Source organism: Centruroides vittatus, unplaced genomic scaffold (assembly GCF_030686945.1).
Source record: "Centruroides vittatus isolate TY-2023 unplaced genomic scaffold, ASM3068694v2 contig_717, whole genome shotgun sequence".
Classification (NCBI taxonomy): domain Eukaryota; kingdom Metazoa; phylum Arthropoda; class Arachnida; order Scorpiones; family Buthidae; genus Centruroides; species Centruroides vittatus.
The window spans coordinates 2,442,109-2,462,015 of NW_027122456.1; the positions used below are offsets into that span (position 1 = coordinate 2,442,109).

At 28.4% G+C, this 19,907-nt stretch overlaps 1 protein-coding gene across 1 annotated transcript in view; it reads left to right on the forward strand.

Moving 5' to 3' along the window:
• LOC136980695 (WD repeat-containing protein 43) overlaps nt 1–19,907 on the forward strand; it is a 57,817-nt gene that overhangs the window by 13,676 nt on the left and 24,234 nt on the right. Inside the window, exons 2-9 of the mRNA XM_067276875.1 lie at nt 3,948–4,076; nt 4,233–4,354; nt 8,140–8,257; nt 11,122–11,252; nt 12,378–12,468; nt 14,781–14,848; nt 16,787–16,964; nt 17,703–17,786. Of these exons, the coding sequence (XP_067132976.1) occupies nt 3,948–4,076; nt 4,233–4,354; nt 8,140–8,257; nt 11,122–11,252; nt 12,378–12,468; nt 14,781–14,848; nt 16,787–16,964; nt 17,703–17,786 (921 nt within the window). The remainder of the gene's footprint in view (nt 1–3,947; nt 4,077–4,232; nt 4,355–8,139; nt 8,258–11,121; nt 11,253–12,377; nt 12,469–14,780; nt 14,849–16,786; nt 16,965–17,702; nt 17,787–19,907) is intronic.

A 19,907-nucleotide genomic window follows, 5' to 3' on the forward strand; every position in this document is an offset into this window, starting at 1 on the left:
TAATAATAATAATAATAATAATAAATTTTCAAGAAAATAAACACACACACAAAACATGAACATCACAACACACGCATTACAGAATACATTGATACACTAAAACAAAAACTTGCTGCCAAAGCACGTAGACTCAAACGATACAAAACATGTACACTACGAAAACAACAAAATAAATTATTTACAAACAATGAAAAACTCTTTTACAGACAAATTAATAACAAAGCAAACACTGATACACAGCACAGTGGCACACCAACAGAAGAACAACTCACAACATATTGGTCTTCTCTTTGGTCCAGTGCTGTCACGCATAATGCTGATGCAGGCTGGATTGAGGAGGAGAACAGAAACTTGCACAACATACCAACTATGCCCTGTGCTGAAATAAACATACATGATTTCCAATACACTGTCAACAGAACACACAACTGGAAGACACCGGGTGTAGACAACATTCACAATTTCTGGTACAAAAAGTTTACATCACTGCACCAGGAACTAGCTAAACATCTAACACACATCATCATCAATCCACAAGACATGCCAAATTTTCTTACTCAGAGCATCACCTACATGAAACCTAAAAACAACAATACCACAGACCCCACACAATACAGACCAATTACATGTCTTCCAACACTCTACAAATTATTGACATCCTGTATTGCAAACAAAATATACAAACATGTTGAAGAACACGACATTCTAACAGAACAACAAAAAGGTTGTCGTAGAAACCATAGGGGATGCAAAGAACAGTTACTCATAGATTCAGTCATTCTACGGCAAGCACACAGACAACACAGAAACATACACATGGCATATATAGACTACAGAAAAGCATTCGACAGTGTTCCACACAGTTGGCTGCTACATATCCTACACATGTACAAAATACATCCATCACTCATTGCATTCTTTCAAAACACTATGCAGCACTGGAGAACAACACTACATCTCAGGGTTAGTAACACATCCATACAAACAAAGCAAATTTTTATTAGGCGAGGAATTTTTCAAGGAGATTCCTTGAGTCCTCTCTGGTTCTGCTTAGCCCTGAACCCATTATCCAACATGTTAAACAACACGCAATATGGTTACAATATCAGACACAAAAAAACAACACAGTTTACACTGTCACATCTCATGTACATGGATGACATAAAACTTTATGCATCCACACAAAAACAACTTCATCAACTCCTACAAATCACACATTCATACACCAAGGACATACAAATGGAATTTGGCCTAGATAAATGCAAAACAGTTCACATAGAAAAAGGAATCCTGAAGAAAGAAGATTTTGCACTTGGAAATGGAGACATTATTGAATCCATGGAAGAGGGCGAGTTCTACAAGTATTTAGGATTCCAACAGGCCAAACTAATAGAACATGCACAAATAAAGCAAAGATTAATTAAAGAATACCAAAGTAGGTTAAATGCTATTTTCAGAACAGAGTTAAATGCAAAACACACAGTTAAAGCAATAAACACATATGTCATCCCAGTACTCGCATATTGTTTTGGAGTTATACATTGGACTCACACAGATCTTGAGCAACTCCAAAGGAAAACAAGAACAACACTTACTAAGCATAAACAACATCATCCTAAATCTGACACAGAAAGATTAACCCTTCCATGTAAAGATGGTGGACGTGGCCTGATTGACATAGTTAACCTTCACTACAAACAAATACAGTCACTGCGAGAGTTTTTCTACAAAAAACAAGAAACATCACAATTACATAAAGCAGTAACTCCAGCAGACTCAAATAACACACCATTAAACTTACACTCACATCATATGGACACAACACAACATATAAAAAGCATAGACACCATTAAGCAATCGTGGGCTCGAAAGGCACTCCATGGCAGGCATCCTTATGATCTGGCCCAGTATTCTGTTGACAAAACTGCGTCAAACAGTTGGTTAGCTCGGGGATGCCTCTTTGGGGAGACGGAAGGATTCATGATCGCCATACAGGATCAGGTCATAAATACTAAAAACTACAGAAAACACATACTCAAAGATGCAACACTCACAAATGACACATGCAGAAAATGTCACATCATGCCAGAAACTATACAACACATCACTTCTGGTTGCAAGCTCTTGGCACAGACAGATTATCTACACAGACATAACCAAGTAGCAAATATAATACACCAAGAGCTTGCAAAGAAACACAAATTAGTAGACATCCACGAACCATACTACAAATACATTCCACAGACAGTATTGGAAAACAACACGCACAAAATGTACTACGACAGAGCCATAATCACAGATAAAACAATTTACCACAACAGACCAGACATCACACTCATTGACAAACACAATAAAATCACATACATTATAGACATATCCATTCCAAACACTCACAATATACAAAACGCATGCACTGAAAAAATTAGTAAGTACACAGAACTTGCCCAGGAAATAAGGCATCTGTGGAGGATGGATAGGGTGCTTATTGTACCTGTTGTTCTCTCCTCTACAGGTGTCATACCACACACACTGCACAAAAGCCTGGGCACATTACAATTGAATAGAAACACATACATCACTACAGAAGGCCACTATATTGAGCACATGTCATTTTGTGAGAAAATTCCTGAATACAGACACACACACTGATACACTTCTTTAATTTCTGTTTTGGTTACTATGCCTTGACTTTGGTCTGGCATAGTACATAGCCACCGGTGTTAATCGAGTATATCTCACTTAACCCAACATAATAATAATAATCAGCACAGAGCCCAAACGGTAAGGGGTTGAAAGTTGAGATTTGGTACACAGTTAGGGTACATCACGAGAACGCACACTAAGAATGGATTTTTCGAAATTCCTCCCCACGGGGGAGAGGGACAGGATTAAATCTTCTAAATACATTACGGAGACGAGTTGATAATAATAATAATCAGCGCAGAGCCCAAACGGTAAGGGGTTGAAAGTTGAAATTTGGTACACAGTTAAGGTACGTCAGGAGAATGCACATTAAGAAGGGATTTTTCGAAATCCCTCCCCACGGGGGAGAGGGACAGGAATAAGGCTTAACACTTCCGTCAACAATGGAAGTGTTATGTAACAATATAGGTGTTATGTAACAATGGAATTGTCAACAATAAAAATGTTACGTAACACTTCCATTGTTATGTAACAATGGAATTGTTAAGAGAAAGCGACGTGCACGATGCAGATGCAGTTTTTTTGTTTTTGCGGGAAATCGAACATATTTTTAGACCCATTTAAAAATTCTGTAAATAGTCTGGAAACAGGGGGATCCAATTCTTGCATTCTGAGAAAATGGGTAAGGTTGACTGTAACGTAATAATCTTGATTTTCGCTAAAACGGTTAGGAGTTGAAAGTTGAAATTTGGTACACAGTTAGGGTACCAAATTTAAGTACCAAAGTGTTAAGTAACATTGGAAGTGTCAACAATGGAGAACAAGAGCAAGATTTGCCGTGCAAGATTTACGGGCTCTGGAAAAAAAAGAAAAAAGAAAAAGAGTAATATGTTAGAATACATTCAATTTTCAAATTTAAACAGATTAGTTCGGTTTTTCTCGACCTTTCTTCTTTAGAACATTGATGAAAATCGAACGATATAATCAGAACACGTCGTGAAAATCGAACAATATTAGAACATTCGATTTTCAAATTTGACCTATTTTTTAGAAATAGTTTCTTAGTTCGTTGATGAAATTACTCTTTTTCTTTTGTGACTATAACGTAATCTTCGCTATCATTACTTTTGCCCGAGCAACGCTGGGCCTACCTGCTAGTATACTATATTTGTAAACTTAAAGCTATTTATAACACTAACCTCCTGTAACAAGGTTTTTCCTTACTACAAATAAAGATTGATTGATGATAATGTTAAAAAATTATGTCAGCTATTATTAATTTTTGATATAATTTTGTTTTACAGAGAGAATATAAAAAGAAGAAGAAAAAAAGATCACATGAGGACAATGAAGAACAAATTATTGCAGTTGGTACTACTACAGGAAATATTTTATTTTTTAATGTATTAAAGGGAGAACTAAATTCAGAAATGGTAATATATGAATATTTAATTTTTAATACTTTATATATGATTTGATTGTATTCATAAATTTTGGAAAAGTATTTTTATTAATTTAAGCTTTACTGCAATACTTTAGATTAGATTAAACATTGATTGATTTGTATACAATATACATATATTTTACAGGTTGGGGGCCATAAAAGTGTTGTTAATGATATAGCCTGGCAAACAGAAACAGATTCCTTATTTTCTTGTTCTAGTGATCAGTATATTGTCCAATGGGCATTATCTTCGCATAAAGTCAAATAGTAAGTTTTAATATGAATATGTAACATATATTAAAATTATTTATTTGTTTAATTAAGTTTGTCCTAAGATGTGGGAATACAGAACATAAAACAAATGCATAATATATACAACTTTGGGTTGTAATTATATTGATTTACTTTAAATAAAAATTTGCATAAAGCTACTAGAAATGCTGGTCATTACTCTCGAAAAACTGGAAGGACTTATGTAATTGACATCACCCAAAACCAGCACAATAGGGTATACAACAACTGGGTGATTCACAATGGGCGACAGTTAACTGGATGACAGAAACTAAAAAATATTTGCATGCTTAGTATGTATACTATTTTGTGGATAATTTTTATTTATTTATTTTTTGTAAATATTGGTAATATATTATATATATATTACCAATATGACCAAGACCTGTGAGGTATGAGTTATAAGTTACTTCCAACTTAGGAAAAGGAAATGTCTTCGAACGACATACAGTAGTATCGTTAATTATTATATATAGTGTTTCTCATTTTCCGGTCGTTTGCTTGTCCCAGGATTCTGGGATGAAAGTGAACTGTTTCCTGGAATCCCAGGATAGAATTAATTATTTTTAAGATTTACTAAAATATCTTGAAATCAAATGATATAATTATTTTTCATTTTTTAAAGTAATTTAATACGTTCTGCAACCTCCAAAATCATTAATAATTCTGTATAAGATATATATTAAAAATTACCTTTGAATTAGGTAGAATTAGGTATGTGTGCATGCCTCTTGGTAGGGAAGTGTATTTTCTATTTGTGAAGAAATTTTCACAAATAGAAAAAATTTATTAAGGTTTGCTGGAAACTACATACAACAATAATAACAATAAAAGTGCTTTGAATTGAGTTGAAAATTAAAAAAAAATGAACTTAGATCAAACTTCTAACTTAAAAAGTAATTTTCGTTTTTAAATAAAACATCATACAAAATATTATTGTAAATTTTTATAAGATTTTAAAAAGCAAAGATGGTCACTACTCCAATCACTCGATCTGGTTCTTATTTAACTAATGAAAAGCCTGCTACCAAGAATGCCCTTTCCGATTCAATTCATGTGGGTGGAATCGTGTTTAATTCATTTAAGAGAGAACAGATGCTATGTGTTTTTTCACCTGTAGCCTGGAAGATTTCTAGTTTGTTTTCGAGATTGTACTACTTCTTTTGCTCTCTAGTATTCTTGATATGTCTGCCTTGGCTGCTTTAATAGTGGCATCAAGCTTATAGCCGGATAATTTGGCAATTCGTTTGGCTTTAATAATTAGGTTTATGAAGAAAAACTTCCTACTTGCAGACTTCATACTCGTTTGTATCCTTGTCCAATTTGCACAACCTGGCATTACAGCTATGCAGTTGTTGAAGCTACTGGGCATGGTTAAAAATTAAGACAGCATAAGCACAATTATTCCAGATATTACAGGTTCTGACAAGTAAAGAATTTTGAGAGTCCTGCCACAAACAATCTACATATTGATTATTGACCATTTGTGACATGCCATAATGAGCAAAAATTTTAAAAACGAATAAGCAGGCTTAAAATTAATAAATACAAATGTATTCTGACAGTTTATGAGTTAATTATACTTTCTATTTGCAAAATTTCCTCAACCTTAACACAAAATAAGAAAAAAGTGAATTTTTAAGAAATTTGTGAGATTTCCTGGGATATTTTCTGGGTTAAAAAAACAATCGGGATCCTGGGATCCAATTTAAGAAACCATAATTGTATATCAGAAGTGGTTAACAAAGCACATCAAAGAAAAGCAGTCTTTGAAGAACTTTTATACTTTTGGTTTTAATTTATACTGTATTTAATGTATAATGTAATGCATTTTTAATTTTATGTAATTGTTATCTTTGTTTTTATGTATATTTATTAATTTTGGGAGTAGATATCAACTGTCGTTTAGGACTTTTCTTTTTATTTTTGCAAATAAATAGCATGTAGCATGTATAAATATGTTTGTTAATTACTAAACCATTCTTTTAACTCATTTCTTAAAATATGTTTAAATTTACCAGGTAGTAGATCAATAGAAAATAATGGTGATTTTAATAAAGAAAACAAAAAATTTTGTTTATTATTTATCTCTTATTTTTCACCTAAATGTCTAGTGCCCAGTTAGCAGTAGCCCAGTTGACCATTGCTCAGTTGAAGGTGTCCCACGCAACACTTTGTGCTGGTTTTGGGTAATGTCATTTAATAGTTAATGAAAAATAGTCTTCATTAACTATTAGTACTATTTTAAGAAAGGCTATTAAGAATAATTCTATATTATGCTTTCAAAACACAAACTTATATTAGCTAGATAGCTACTTAAAATAACACAAAATAGTAATTTTATTACATAAATAAAGACTCTTAAAAACCTTTTAACCACAGCCATTTTTTACTATTCTTCTAATGTTTTCGGTTATTTTTAATAACCTTTTTCAAGAACAACTACAATTGAATGTGGCCGGAATTTGAACTGTCGACAAAAATCGTTGTGGAACGCTTTTTTAAATATTTTGATGCACAATACGTTAGAAGAATAGTAAAAAACGGCTGTGGTTAAAAGGTTTTTAAGAGTCTTTATTTATGTGATTACATAATGCAGTCATAGAAGAATTTAAAGTAATTTTATTAACATTTTTATCTGAAGATGTCTGTTACAAACAGACAAAAATGTTAGAAATACTAGACAAAGTTGAGATCTTTGTTCTTAACAGGAGAGAAAAATTACTAAATGAAAAGCAAAAACTTACCTATAAAATATTCAAAAATAGTAAAATTAAAGATAATCTCAGACAGAATGCTACTATTAAAATTGTATATATAAATGAAATGCATAATGATTAAATAAATTTCTTTGTTTTAAATTGAAAGTTTCTAAATTAAGAAACTTATTTGTAATTAATGATATTTTTCATTTTTTTTTAAAACTGTCTTGGATATTTTGCTTGTATTGTATTGTTTTCCTCAACTTGAGCATACTGATTATGATACTAAATTTTTAATGAGATTCTCTAATATCATAATAGATACTTTTATGAGATAAAATGTTTTCTTATATATTTGTAAAAATTACATTTTTACAGTAATATAATTGTAATCCAGAAATACATATTTATAATTATATTCATTATCACACATTATTAATAAACAGATATCTAAAATGAAAATTATTTCAATTAATAAATTTTTAAGTTGATGTTCTAAGAGTTATTTACAACTATTTGAAATTGGATCTTATTTCATGAATTTATTGCTTGCTTTTATTTTTCTACCAATTATTTTCATCTCTACTGTTGTTTGCTGAAACTGATTGTATAGTAATTTGAATACTTTTCCAGTTAATGTTATTGCTTGACAAATTTCTATCAATAGAAAAATCATTATCAGGATTGCAAAAGAAAAGCAGAATAAAAGGGAAAGTATTATGATATATCCCCATAATAATCATATGCATTTGCTATTATGTTTTTAACTTATAATCTATTTTTATGATTCATATTTTGATTCAATTATATTACACTAATTTGAATCAAAGATGAGTTGCATATATTATGAATATTGTGACATACAGAAGTATGATTTAACAATTTTTTTTATATCTTTTACTATAAATAACAATTTTTTTTAAAACTATCTTTGAGTTATTTTGAATAAAAGTATTTTTTTTTAAAATAAATTTATTATTTTACAGTAAGTTAATAATAATTTATTAATGTGAATACACAAACACATATATTTATACATACTCTTCTTTTTAAATATAGTAAATGGAAAGCTGATAGAAATAGCATATATTCCATATGTTTAGTAGATGAAAATACTCTTCTTTCAGCAAGTTCTAGTATAAAATGCTGGGATCTTAAAAATAAAGTTATTTTGAAGGTAAATACATGTTATATATTATTGTATAGTAAATATTTCAGTTATTTATCAAAGAATTTGAAATAAATGAAACTTAATAGAAATAAAGTTAATGTAAGAAATCTATTGAATATCAGTACATATATACATAATAGTAATTTCTTTTCATGAATTGATAATTAGATACTTGTTGTATTTAATGTGAAGTATCCTTGATTTGCTCTTGAATAATTACAATTTATTGAAGTAACAAGAAAACAACATTATTTGGATAATTTTAATTATTATAACATTTCAAAAAATAAATACTGAAATATTCACAATTGTTAAGTGGAAAATATCAACATATTGAATAAATGTATATATAATAATTAATTTTAACATAATATGTAAGTAAGTAAATAAAAATATACATTTAATTTTTTTAAAAATCAACAACTGATTATGATTATGGCAAGGTTTGATCAATTTAAAGATTTTTTTAAAATTTATGATATAATCAAACTGTATTATTTTCTGCTTTCATATCTTTTTCTTCATTTTTGCTTAATTTCTTTAGATAAGTTTCTTCTCTCTCAATTAATAACTTATCCATAAATAAGATTTCAGAATTTTGACTATATTTGAATTTTATTAAATTATTGTATAGCTATTAATTAGTAACTGTAAGATAATTATAATAACTATACACTTATACCAGCTTTAAATTCCAGAAAGAAACTTGAATTTAACAAAAAGATAATTGTTTTATTCTTAAAGCTTCTAGCCATTTTATTCTTTTTAGGATTTTATTGTTTTATAGCTATGTATTTTCCAGCTATTAAATCATGGTATGATAAGTCTGGATTAATAGCTGAAAAATACATACAGGTACTCCTCGCTTTACGACCGAGTTCTGTTACATCGTTAAGCGAATTGGTCAATAAGCGAGGAGCTTGCGCCAGAAATATAGGATTGTTGTAAAATTATAAAAATTATGCAACAAACTTCAAATTTATTCATAAAAAGACATGCATATGTACATATTATCATTTGTTTATTTGGTTATCTGGAGCTGTAGAGGGTCTAGGTAAGGAGATGGCAATGATGAAATAGAAGTTGTACCAAGGGTGGAGGTATACCGGAGGGCGGAGGAAGATATACTACCTTTATATCTGGATGTAGATCATCAAAATGCTGGGGGTGGCCTGGAGCATTATCAAGCAGGAGAATAATTTTAAAAGGAACTCCCATTTTCAAACAATAATGCTGGACTGAGGGTATGAAGCAGTTCAAAAACCAATTTCAAATAAAGGTTGCGTCATCCATACCTTTTTATTTGCACGATACTAAATGAGCAGACTGTTTTTACTAACGTTCTTTAATGCACATGGGTTTTCGGAGAGATAGATCAGGAAAAGCTTTAACTTGAACCCAGCGGAATTCCCTCCCAACAACAACGTGATCCTGTCTTTAAAAGCCTTGAAACCAGGCATTGCCTTAACTCATTTGTGCATATAGGACCTTTCAGGCATTTTTTTTCCCACCAAAGCCCTGTTTCATCCAGATTGAATATCTGTTCCGGGCAGTAGCTGCCTTTTTTAATTATTCCATTGAATTCATCAACAAAGTTTTCTGTTGCTGTAGAAGCAGCAGAAAAATTTGATGAATTGGTGATGAAGCGGCAAGCACGGATGTAGAATTTGTGCTTGCTGCTTCACTGATTCTCCAATTATGCAAGTCGAATCTCCGCCTAAACCATCCATGGCTTTGCTGTAAATGATTGTCAATTTTTTGCCTTCAAAGTCTCAAAGATACTATGTGCCTTAGCTTGAATTATTAAAAGGCTTATCGGCATATTATTTTGCAGCTGGTTGTCAAACCAGATCGCCAATAATTTCTCAATCTCACGAATAAGACCTTTTTGCTGTCTAGTTATTATGGCTTTAAATCCTGTTAATTGTTTCACCACTTCTTTCACTCTAACTTTATCCTTTAAAATCGTTGAAATTGTCAAATGTGCCAATTTAAGTCACATGCTATTTCTTTAACCATTTTACCAGCTTTGTAGTCTTGTATGATTTTTATTTTCATTTCAAGGTTAATAGCTTTCCTTCGTTTCTTAACAATTTCTCCAGATGATGCCATACTTTTTCTTTTTGTTGACATCTGTACTATTTTGGGGTTACAAATGTGTGAAAAAAACGAGGTTACACAGTGATTGCTTGTTGGAATGAAACTGACTGATAAAATGTACAGCAAGCCTATAGTATGCTTCACCATTCATTCACCACTGATTGACACTCAAGCTGAGAAAGGGGATTCCCCAAATTGTGTAAAGTGAGGAGTACTAAAAGCATAATGTTTTTGGTTATTTTAAACAGTCATATTCAGATTTACAAAGCATTCAAATTAATGAATACCATTAAGATTTTAGAATGTGTATATTAAATTTAATTGAATAAAATTTTACTGGATTACATATACATTGTTATATATGAACCATATGATGTGTGCATGATTATATGTTAAATCTTGAATATTGATTTCTGGTATTTGACACAGACTCAGCATTATTATAGTTGATTGCTTTGGATTTGAGGTTGGATTTGTATATTTCTAATTTCTCAAGGTATTTCAATCTGGACAAATTCCATGCTGGTTTTTGATATCTGAGAAAATATCTATATTGCTTTGCATGGTAAAAATTGCCAAGGCGGTGATGGATCGTTTTTTCATTATGTTGGTGGCATGTTCCTTGAGTCTCATGTGGAGGGACCATTTGAAATGGCTGAAAATTTAGTTTTTTGTTAAAGTTTCTTGCTGCAATTTAAAGTTGTTATGTAGTTATTATAATTTTAATTTTGTTATATTTATTATTTTTTTTTATGTTTGTTTATATTCAGAAATTTGTTGGTCATGCTACAGAAGTATTTTGCTTGCTTCATGTTGGACTTGGTGGAAAATTGAACAAAGAAACAAATGAAGGAAATTATTTCTTTTCTTCTGCTATTAATGACAGAATTGTCAATGTTTGGTGAGTACTAAATTTCAGTTAATAATAGTATAGAAAAATTGAGTATTTATTTAATATTGTATTTATGAATTAACATTATGCTCTAAAGTCAAAAATCTTTCATGAAATTTTTATTACATCATTCATATTAAAATTTTAGTTCCACAAGAAATTATTAAAAAATTGGACATATTTGAATATTTTTGTTGTACACATAAATAAGTATTAATTGTTAATTTGTATTTTTTTTAATTAAATGTTACTTTAGCATAAATGGTTGCATATTTAATATAAAAAAAAAAGTTGAATTTTTTCCATTAGTTGCAGAGATTTATCTTAAATAATCATTATGCATTTGTAATTTTGAAAGTGTTAGGAAATAAACAATAAATTAGACAGTACATGTTTAATTATAAATTTGTTATTCGAAGTGCACATTAATTTTTTTTATAAGAAATAATGTATTTATTAAATAATAAGAAAACATTATTAAAAATAATCAGTTTAAAAAGTTTTCAAATTTGAATAGAAATGTATGCCTTCAGTCATTGAAAAATTTATGAATAAATTGAAAAATATTATTACACTGGTTCATAATAATAATAAAATATTTTGAGAAAGATTTAATAATTGTTGTTTTCATTTTTCTGCCTGATTTAGCCCAAAGGGTTTTGATTTTTAATTTTAAAATAAAAATTTTGGAAGAAGTCACAGTTTAAAATATTATACATTGAGATCATTATAATTGCAGTCACTTAAGATCAATGATAAGCTAAATAAAAGTGTAATTACTGAAAAATTGTATTGAAAATTAGAAGACTAAACATAACTAACATAACTAAAACATATTAGCGTGATCTTACATAAAATTTTTTTTTTTGGTTAAAAATTTAAATGATGATGATGGAAATGATAAAACATAAATACCATATTTTGTATTGTGGACATTATGTACAAAAACATATACATATATAGTTTTTTGTTAAAATATTTGTTTTATTAAAAGCAAATATATAAATTTATAAGTAGAATATTAATAATAAAAACATTAAAAATTTGCACATTAAGAATTTGTATTTGTTTAAATAAATTATTTTTATGAATTAATAAAAATGGAAAATTAAATGTTTTGTTTGTTTTTTAAAGGCAAGTCAGAAAAGAAAGCAGTTCAGATTCTCTTGCAGCTTTTACTTTAGCTGATGAGCCTGTTTATTTGGAAGTTTGCTGTACTAATCAGGTATGAAATTTTGAGTAAACACAAAAACTTAAAACAGTACAAAAAAAAAAACATACAGTGGTTCCTTGTACTTTGAATCTCATACATTCTAGGTTGCCATATGAACTCTAAATTGTTTGAAGTCTGAATCAATTTTTCCAATTAGAAATAATGGAAAGTGAATTAATCTGTTCCCAGACCCTAAATAATACCCATTTTTATAAATGTAATCAGCTAACACAATTTAAGATAAAAGTATTACAATTAAATGATTTGAACAATAAATTAAAACATGAAAACAAAAATAAAATACATAAATCTGTATAATAAAATGAATATTGCATTTACTGCACCATAGTATGAAGCATGGTGATGTCCCATTTCTTGAGGTCACTACACAGCTTTCTTGTCTTTTTCACAAATAATTCTCTTGCGATGATATCACCAGCCAATTGCTTCTCATTTATCGACACTAGTTTTCCTTATCAATAACATATGATCTCCTGGAAGTCAATGTTGTCACACCTTTAGCCACATTTTCTGCTTTTATTGCTTTCTTATTCGTTCTTGTTCTTCTCAATGGCACACATTATCGATTTTAGTGTCTTAAACATGATTACCAGATCTGTCACACATGGACCTCTAATGCTTCACAATAAGTTTCCTTTTCAAGTTAATCATCAATATTACAATCTTCCTCTTAAGAAGAGTGTGGAAGCAATAAAACTTAAGTGCCATGGTTAATATGCAGTGGTTATGTATGTAATAAAACACAACAAAAGTAAATTGAAAAAAGCACTGAAAACTTACAAGTGTATTGAATGAGATGCTTTCATAATGAGAACCAGAGATGACTGGAGTACAAAACAGGTGGCATATTTTCACAGTGTATGCAGTTCAAATTTAGAAGCACTGTTTGAACTCTGAGTTGAATTTTTCTGAAATTTGGCATTTAAACTTTGAAAATTGAAATTAGTTGTTCCAGGTATGAGGAACCACTGTCAAAAAATCACTAAAATTTATTTCTAAAATATTTTTAAGCTTTTTAAATTCCCATTTTAGTCAATAATAAGTAAATAGTTAAATGAAGATTTAAATGATAATTATTTTCAATGATAAATTACAAATCTGGCACATAACTTTACAGAAATATTACATATATTTTAAGATACAATGAATTTTAAGTATGGGTTATCAATCAAGTCCTGTTATATTTGACATAGATGTGACTTTTCCAAAAAAATTTAGTTTTTTTTGTTTTTCTCTCTTTATATTGTAGGTTTTAAGTTTGAAAATAAAGTATTTAATGAACCTAAATCCAAGTATTATGATTTCCAGTTAAGGTTGTTGTTTTCATTTACAAACATTATTATTATTTAGTTAACACTGATTAAAACTTGGACATTTTGTTTCACTCTTTTGTTTTAACAAGACAAGCTACCGATCACTTACTCTTCTAACATGGGTTTTATGGCATGTGTGTCACATAGTGATTCTTAATATGAGAGCATTAAATTTATCACAATAATTACTGGACACAGCATTTAGATATCTAAAAAGTTATATTAACAAGCAAAACTCTAAATACTTCCTGTTTAATTATAAAATCCTATATATATATATTATTATTATGAAATTATATATGCTGATACATTATATGTATAATGTATCAGCATATATATAATGTATGCATATATAATAATATATATATATATATATATATTTTATTTCAATATAAAGTGTTTTTTACAAAACGGTATATAAATAGAAGAAATATTAGTAGTTAAAAAAAAAATTGAAAAATTACTGATATAGAAATATTTTAACTATTTTTTAAAAGTGTTTTGAATTTTAAACATATGTTTAAAATCCAAAACACTTTTAAAAAATAGTTAAAATATTAAGTTAATTATAGTTAATCAAGAATTTATAATTTTAACATAATATTAAAAATTATATAATGATTATTAATAAAATCAAAAAAAATATTTTTATAGCATATTTAATTTTTTGGGTACAATTATAATTTAAAAATAAGTTTTTTTTATTTATAAGGTAAGAACAGTTTTTAAAGAATTTAAATAAAACAGAATTGTTCAACTTCTTTAGAATAGGCTGATTGAATTTTTTATTTTAGAACAAATCCTGAGTATATCCAACCTTCTTAATAGTTCTTTTTTTATTGTCAATAATTATAACTTACAAATAGGAATAATGATGACAATATTTCTAATACCTAGTTTTGTTATGATATTAGTAGAATCATGTTATTGTTATGACATTTATAATTATTTAAGTACTTAAATTTAATTTCATTTGATTTGTATTTTCAGAATAATATATTATTAATTATTATTACATCAAGTGGTATGTTACAAGTTTTTGAACATCAGTTAAATGGGTAAGTATATTTTAACTACAACTTTGACTTTCAAAATGAAAATTTTGGCAGATTTTTTTATGCCATGATTTTAAAAATATAAATTTATTTTATAAATTAGTCATATTGAATAATATAATTAAATGTATAAATATAGAAATATTGTGGAATAATATATAAAATATCTGTTTTTATTATCCATTGTGCCAAGAAAATTATGAAATATGTATTCCTATTAAATGACGTAAAATGTTCCACAATTCCCTTTTATAGTGTTCTAAAATTTCTGGGAATATAACTCAGTTGTGCCTTCTGAAGTATTGTGACCTGCCTTCTTAGATGCTGATTAGTTTCTATCAGTCACAATTATGTTTGTATTGTATTTTATTAATAGTCTGTCATTAATGATTATTTTGAAACATGAACCATGTCTGTCAACATTATTCTTGTTTCATATCTATTCTTCAAAATGTGAAAATATATAATTTTTGCTGTCAAGGAACAACTATGACTAAAGAATTACATGCTAAGATTCCTGGAATAAACTTAACTTGTTGTTTATATAAAATATCTAAAAGTTGGCTAATACGAAATAGTTTCTCTATTATAGTAAACATTTACTTATTATAACATCACAATTCCAGGCTGCAACTTTTAATAATTTAATTGAAAGATGCACTTTCCATGCCTGGTCTCTATTTTCATCTATCTAACTCTATTCTCAATATTATGAATGATTGATGGACAGACAACAGATGATAATGGGAATCTATAGATCTACAATTGCAGTCCAATAACATTAAACTGAAAACTGTCAATATTGTACAGTTAGTATTATTATTGGATTAGAAACATCTCCTGTATTTACTGGCTGTAGCCCAAAGCAATTTTTCAGTTCTATTTTTAAAGAAAGCTCTGAAAGAAAAGTGCTTTGCACCTGATGAGGCTTGTGAAGCCACAATGACAATTTTTTGATAGCTATCCAACAAATCCAGAAAGCATATGATGTGTGGATATAGCAAAATGTATTGATTATAATTCTTCAGTTTTTAGAAAGAATATACATTAATGTGATAATTTGAAAAATGTAAAAATCTAATAAATATTTTTTCTAATCTTTGTTTTTCTAATCATCATGTGCAATTTTATATTTAGTATTATATTTTATTTCTGGCTTGCTAATATTAATTACATGTAAGACAGAATTATGATGATGTGATATCAAATCTGGTGCAACTTTCAAAAATAAAAATCAAGCCTTATTTCATATTAGTAGTTTTCACTCATGAGTTTGTAAACTCATGAGTGAAAACTATTGGTTAAAAACTATATGGTTAAAAAAAAAGAGGGGCAATTTTTACATTGTGCTATTTTCACATTTATTTTGCAACAATATACTCAACACAATATTAAATTTGTTTTTTATGTTACCCTTCAGTTCTGTTATATTGCTAGCCTCTTAACATATTTTAAGGAAGAAATACTAATTGTCCAGTTATAAACAGTTCACAATGTTGCTCTTACTTATGTTATTATTACAAAGCATAGAGTAAGGCAGCAAACTGGCCATATGTTTAAACATGTGATAATGGGTGTTTTCAGCATAATAGACTGTGTTTTCATCAGTCGTCATCAGCCGAATCCTCAACTGGTCAGATAAAGTGCAAAGCGATAAAGTTATAGTACTTGCATGTGGACATTAGTCAGTTTTTTGGCCGATTTGCAAAGTAGCTGGCCATGTTAAGAATTTGCCAGTTTCATACATTAATATATTAATAAAACTCAGATCAAGTGTTTTTATTATTTATTTATTAAAATTTGAATATTTATTAAACCACTTTAAGAAAAGATTTCTTTTAAATCAAATTTTTGTAATTATATATCATCATCATCATCATCATCATAGTCTAGTTTACTTTTATTAAATATTAATTTTAGAATTGATTTAATTTTTTACAGAAAATGTAAAACTCCATTGAAACCACTTTATACAGTTCAGATAGCTTCTGAAGAAGGAAAAAATTCAAGTACGAAAAAAAAATCACTTCCAATATTAACAGCTCGGATATGTCCAGAGAGTAGTAATGAAATTCTTATTGCCTACGGAAATTTATTGAGACCTAAATTTGAAAAAATTGTAGGCATATTTTGATTATTTAATTTTATTAAAAATAATTTTTTATTTTGTACTATTTAAATTTTATTATTTTGATAAGCATATAAATTATTTTAATCTAAATATTTTCATAATCTTTCTTATTCAGAGAACATCTAAGTGAAACATACATTCTAGAAGACTGTAAATAAGAAAACATTAATCCATTAAAATTTGACCATTTTAATCCAAAAAATTGTTTTTATTGAATATCCTATCTTTAAAATTGCTAATTGATTTTATAAAAATATGTTACTCTCATATTCTTAAAACTAAAAGAATTATGGGCTATCTAATATGGAGATTTTGCAGAGTTAAGTTAAAATGCACATGAATATTTAGATACTTTTTTTTTTTTCTTTGTGGTTTTCTTTGTGGCCCTTTACCGCTCAGAGAGCACAAAAAGGCCAATTATTTAGATACTAGGAACTAATAGGTTAAAATTCTTATTAGTTCCAGATAGCTTTTACCAATATTATACAGAATACTATCTGCCAAAATTTACAAATATTTAAAACTTATTTTTATAACTTGACTAACAAGTTATAATTAAATATTTTTTTCTTTATTTGAAAGTTAAAACAGATTTCTTCAAATGTAAGCCAAATTATAATGTCATTAAAGTCATCTGTCAATGCAGTAATAGTTTTTATGATTGTTAAATTTTATAATATATTTTCTATTTATTGAATTGATTAATTTGATTTAATTTTTATTTAGAAATTAACAGAATGCAACACTCATACAGTTTTAATAAGAGAATTTTCAAATAATTCATGTAATGAGGAGAAAGGACTGGACATGGTATGTTTTAAATTTTTAAAAAATTTATTTTTACATTTAAAATTTCAGTTATTAAAAAAACTAGATTTTTGGCATTATTTTAATTATCTAATTTAAATTGGGTTGTTTTGAAAGTCATTTTGTTTTTTTCATGAAAAAATTTTCTTATATAAATATTTTATTGAATTATATATTGACCATTTTGGTCTGATAGCTGTTGTCATCTTTCTGGTGGTAGCATGATTCCACATTCATAAAAGTTTTGATCTTTGCTTACAAAAAACTGATCCAAGTGATTTTTGACATCCTCATTTGAAGTAAATGTTTTACCGTTTAAAAAATTTTGTAAAGACTGGAACAAGTAATACTCCGAGGGTGCCAGATCTGGCAAATATGGTGGGTGTGGTAGCACATCTCATCTAAGCTGTAACAGTTTCTGAAGCATTACCGAACTTGTGTGAGTTCTGCTATTATCATTGTGAAACACTGCATCTTTTCTGTTGATCAATTTTGGCCTTTTCTGTTTGATGGTATCACTCAGTTTGTCCAGTTAATGGCAGTACACTTTCAAATAAATTGTGGAATTGTCTGGTAGAAGCTAAAAAAAAAATTCTCTTAAAATCCCACCAAACAAAGAGCATAACTTTTTTTTTGATGAATAATGGCTTTCAAAGTGCTTTGAGCTGGCTCATCTCTTCTATTCCATGATCGCTTGCATTTGATATTGTTATAAACAATCCATTTTTCTTCACCAGTTACGATTTGCTTCAAAAATGGATCATTTTCTTGATGTTTGAGAAGCAAATCACAGATGTCAATGTGATGTGCAAATCTCTTTCTTTAACCCATCGTGGAACCCATATATCGATCTTTGAAACAAAACCCAAGTCGTTTCAAGTGATCATGAACAGCTGAATGTGACAAATTTAATCTCTTAGCGATTTCTTGTGTTGTTATTCAGTGGTTTGCTTCAATCAATACCTTTATTTTGTCTTCATCAGCTTCAACTGGCTTTCCAGAATGTGGTGCATCTTCAATATCAATTTCTGGAACAAAATTTTGTGAACCCGTTTTGGCATTACCATTCTGTCAACACATCTCCATACACATCACAATTTTTTTCTTGCTTGAACAGCATTCTTACCTATTTGGTAATAAAAAAGCTGCATTTGATTTTCCATATTTGATGGACATCAAAAAAAAAAAAAAAAAGAAAAGAATCAAACAAAATTTTTTTACGAAAGCCTTGAAATGTCAGCTGTCAAGATATATAATGACAATACAGTTTAGAATGAAATTGGTGAGTAAAAATACAGTTAATCCCTCTGGAGGTAAAAAAATGAAATTACTTTCCAAACAACACAATACTATTTATAAATTAGAATACAACTACATTTGGTAGTAAAAATTAGAATAATTTATAAATGATTTGGAATGTACTAATGTAATTTTATTTTTCTTCATTCTTCAGTAAAGTTTCTTTGTCATGAAAATGTGTTATAATTTTGATTATCTCAGTTTTTTTATAAAAATATTTTTACCCCCCAATGTTTATAATAATTTTAAAACATTTATTTAAAAATTTTTTGTGATTTGTGAAGGAAAAAATAACCAAAATGAAATAAAAATTAATGTTTAAGTTGAATTATTTATACAGCATAAAATCTATATATAAATTAAAAGAGGATTTCATTTTTCTCACTTAGTTTGAGTAAATAGGTTGAGGCTAAAAATATGGTTCAGTATCAAATTAAAGCTCTTTAGACTTTGCTGCTGAAGAGAAATTTGAGAAAAGAGCAATGGTTCAGGCATGGCAGACTGGCAAAGAAAGATATAGTGTTAAATCTACAAGACAGATATGTTGGATGATTGTAAAATCTATTATGTCCCACACTTTGGGAACTGTGGATATCTATATATATAACCCATTGAATGCATGTCCGTCCATAATCCATTCATCTGTGTAACGTTATGCCAAATTCGGGCACTAGAGGCACCCCTATTGTATGTCATATTTCAAACGTTTAAATTAACAATATAAATTATTATTATTCATTTGGCCAATAAAATTAAAATAGTATATAAAATTTTTAATTCTAATTGTTGCTTTAAGAATTTATTTTTATAAAAATCTTATTCTCT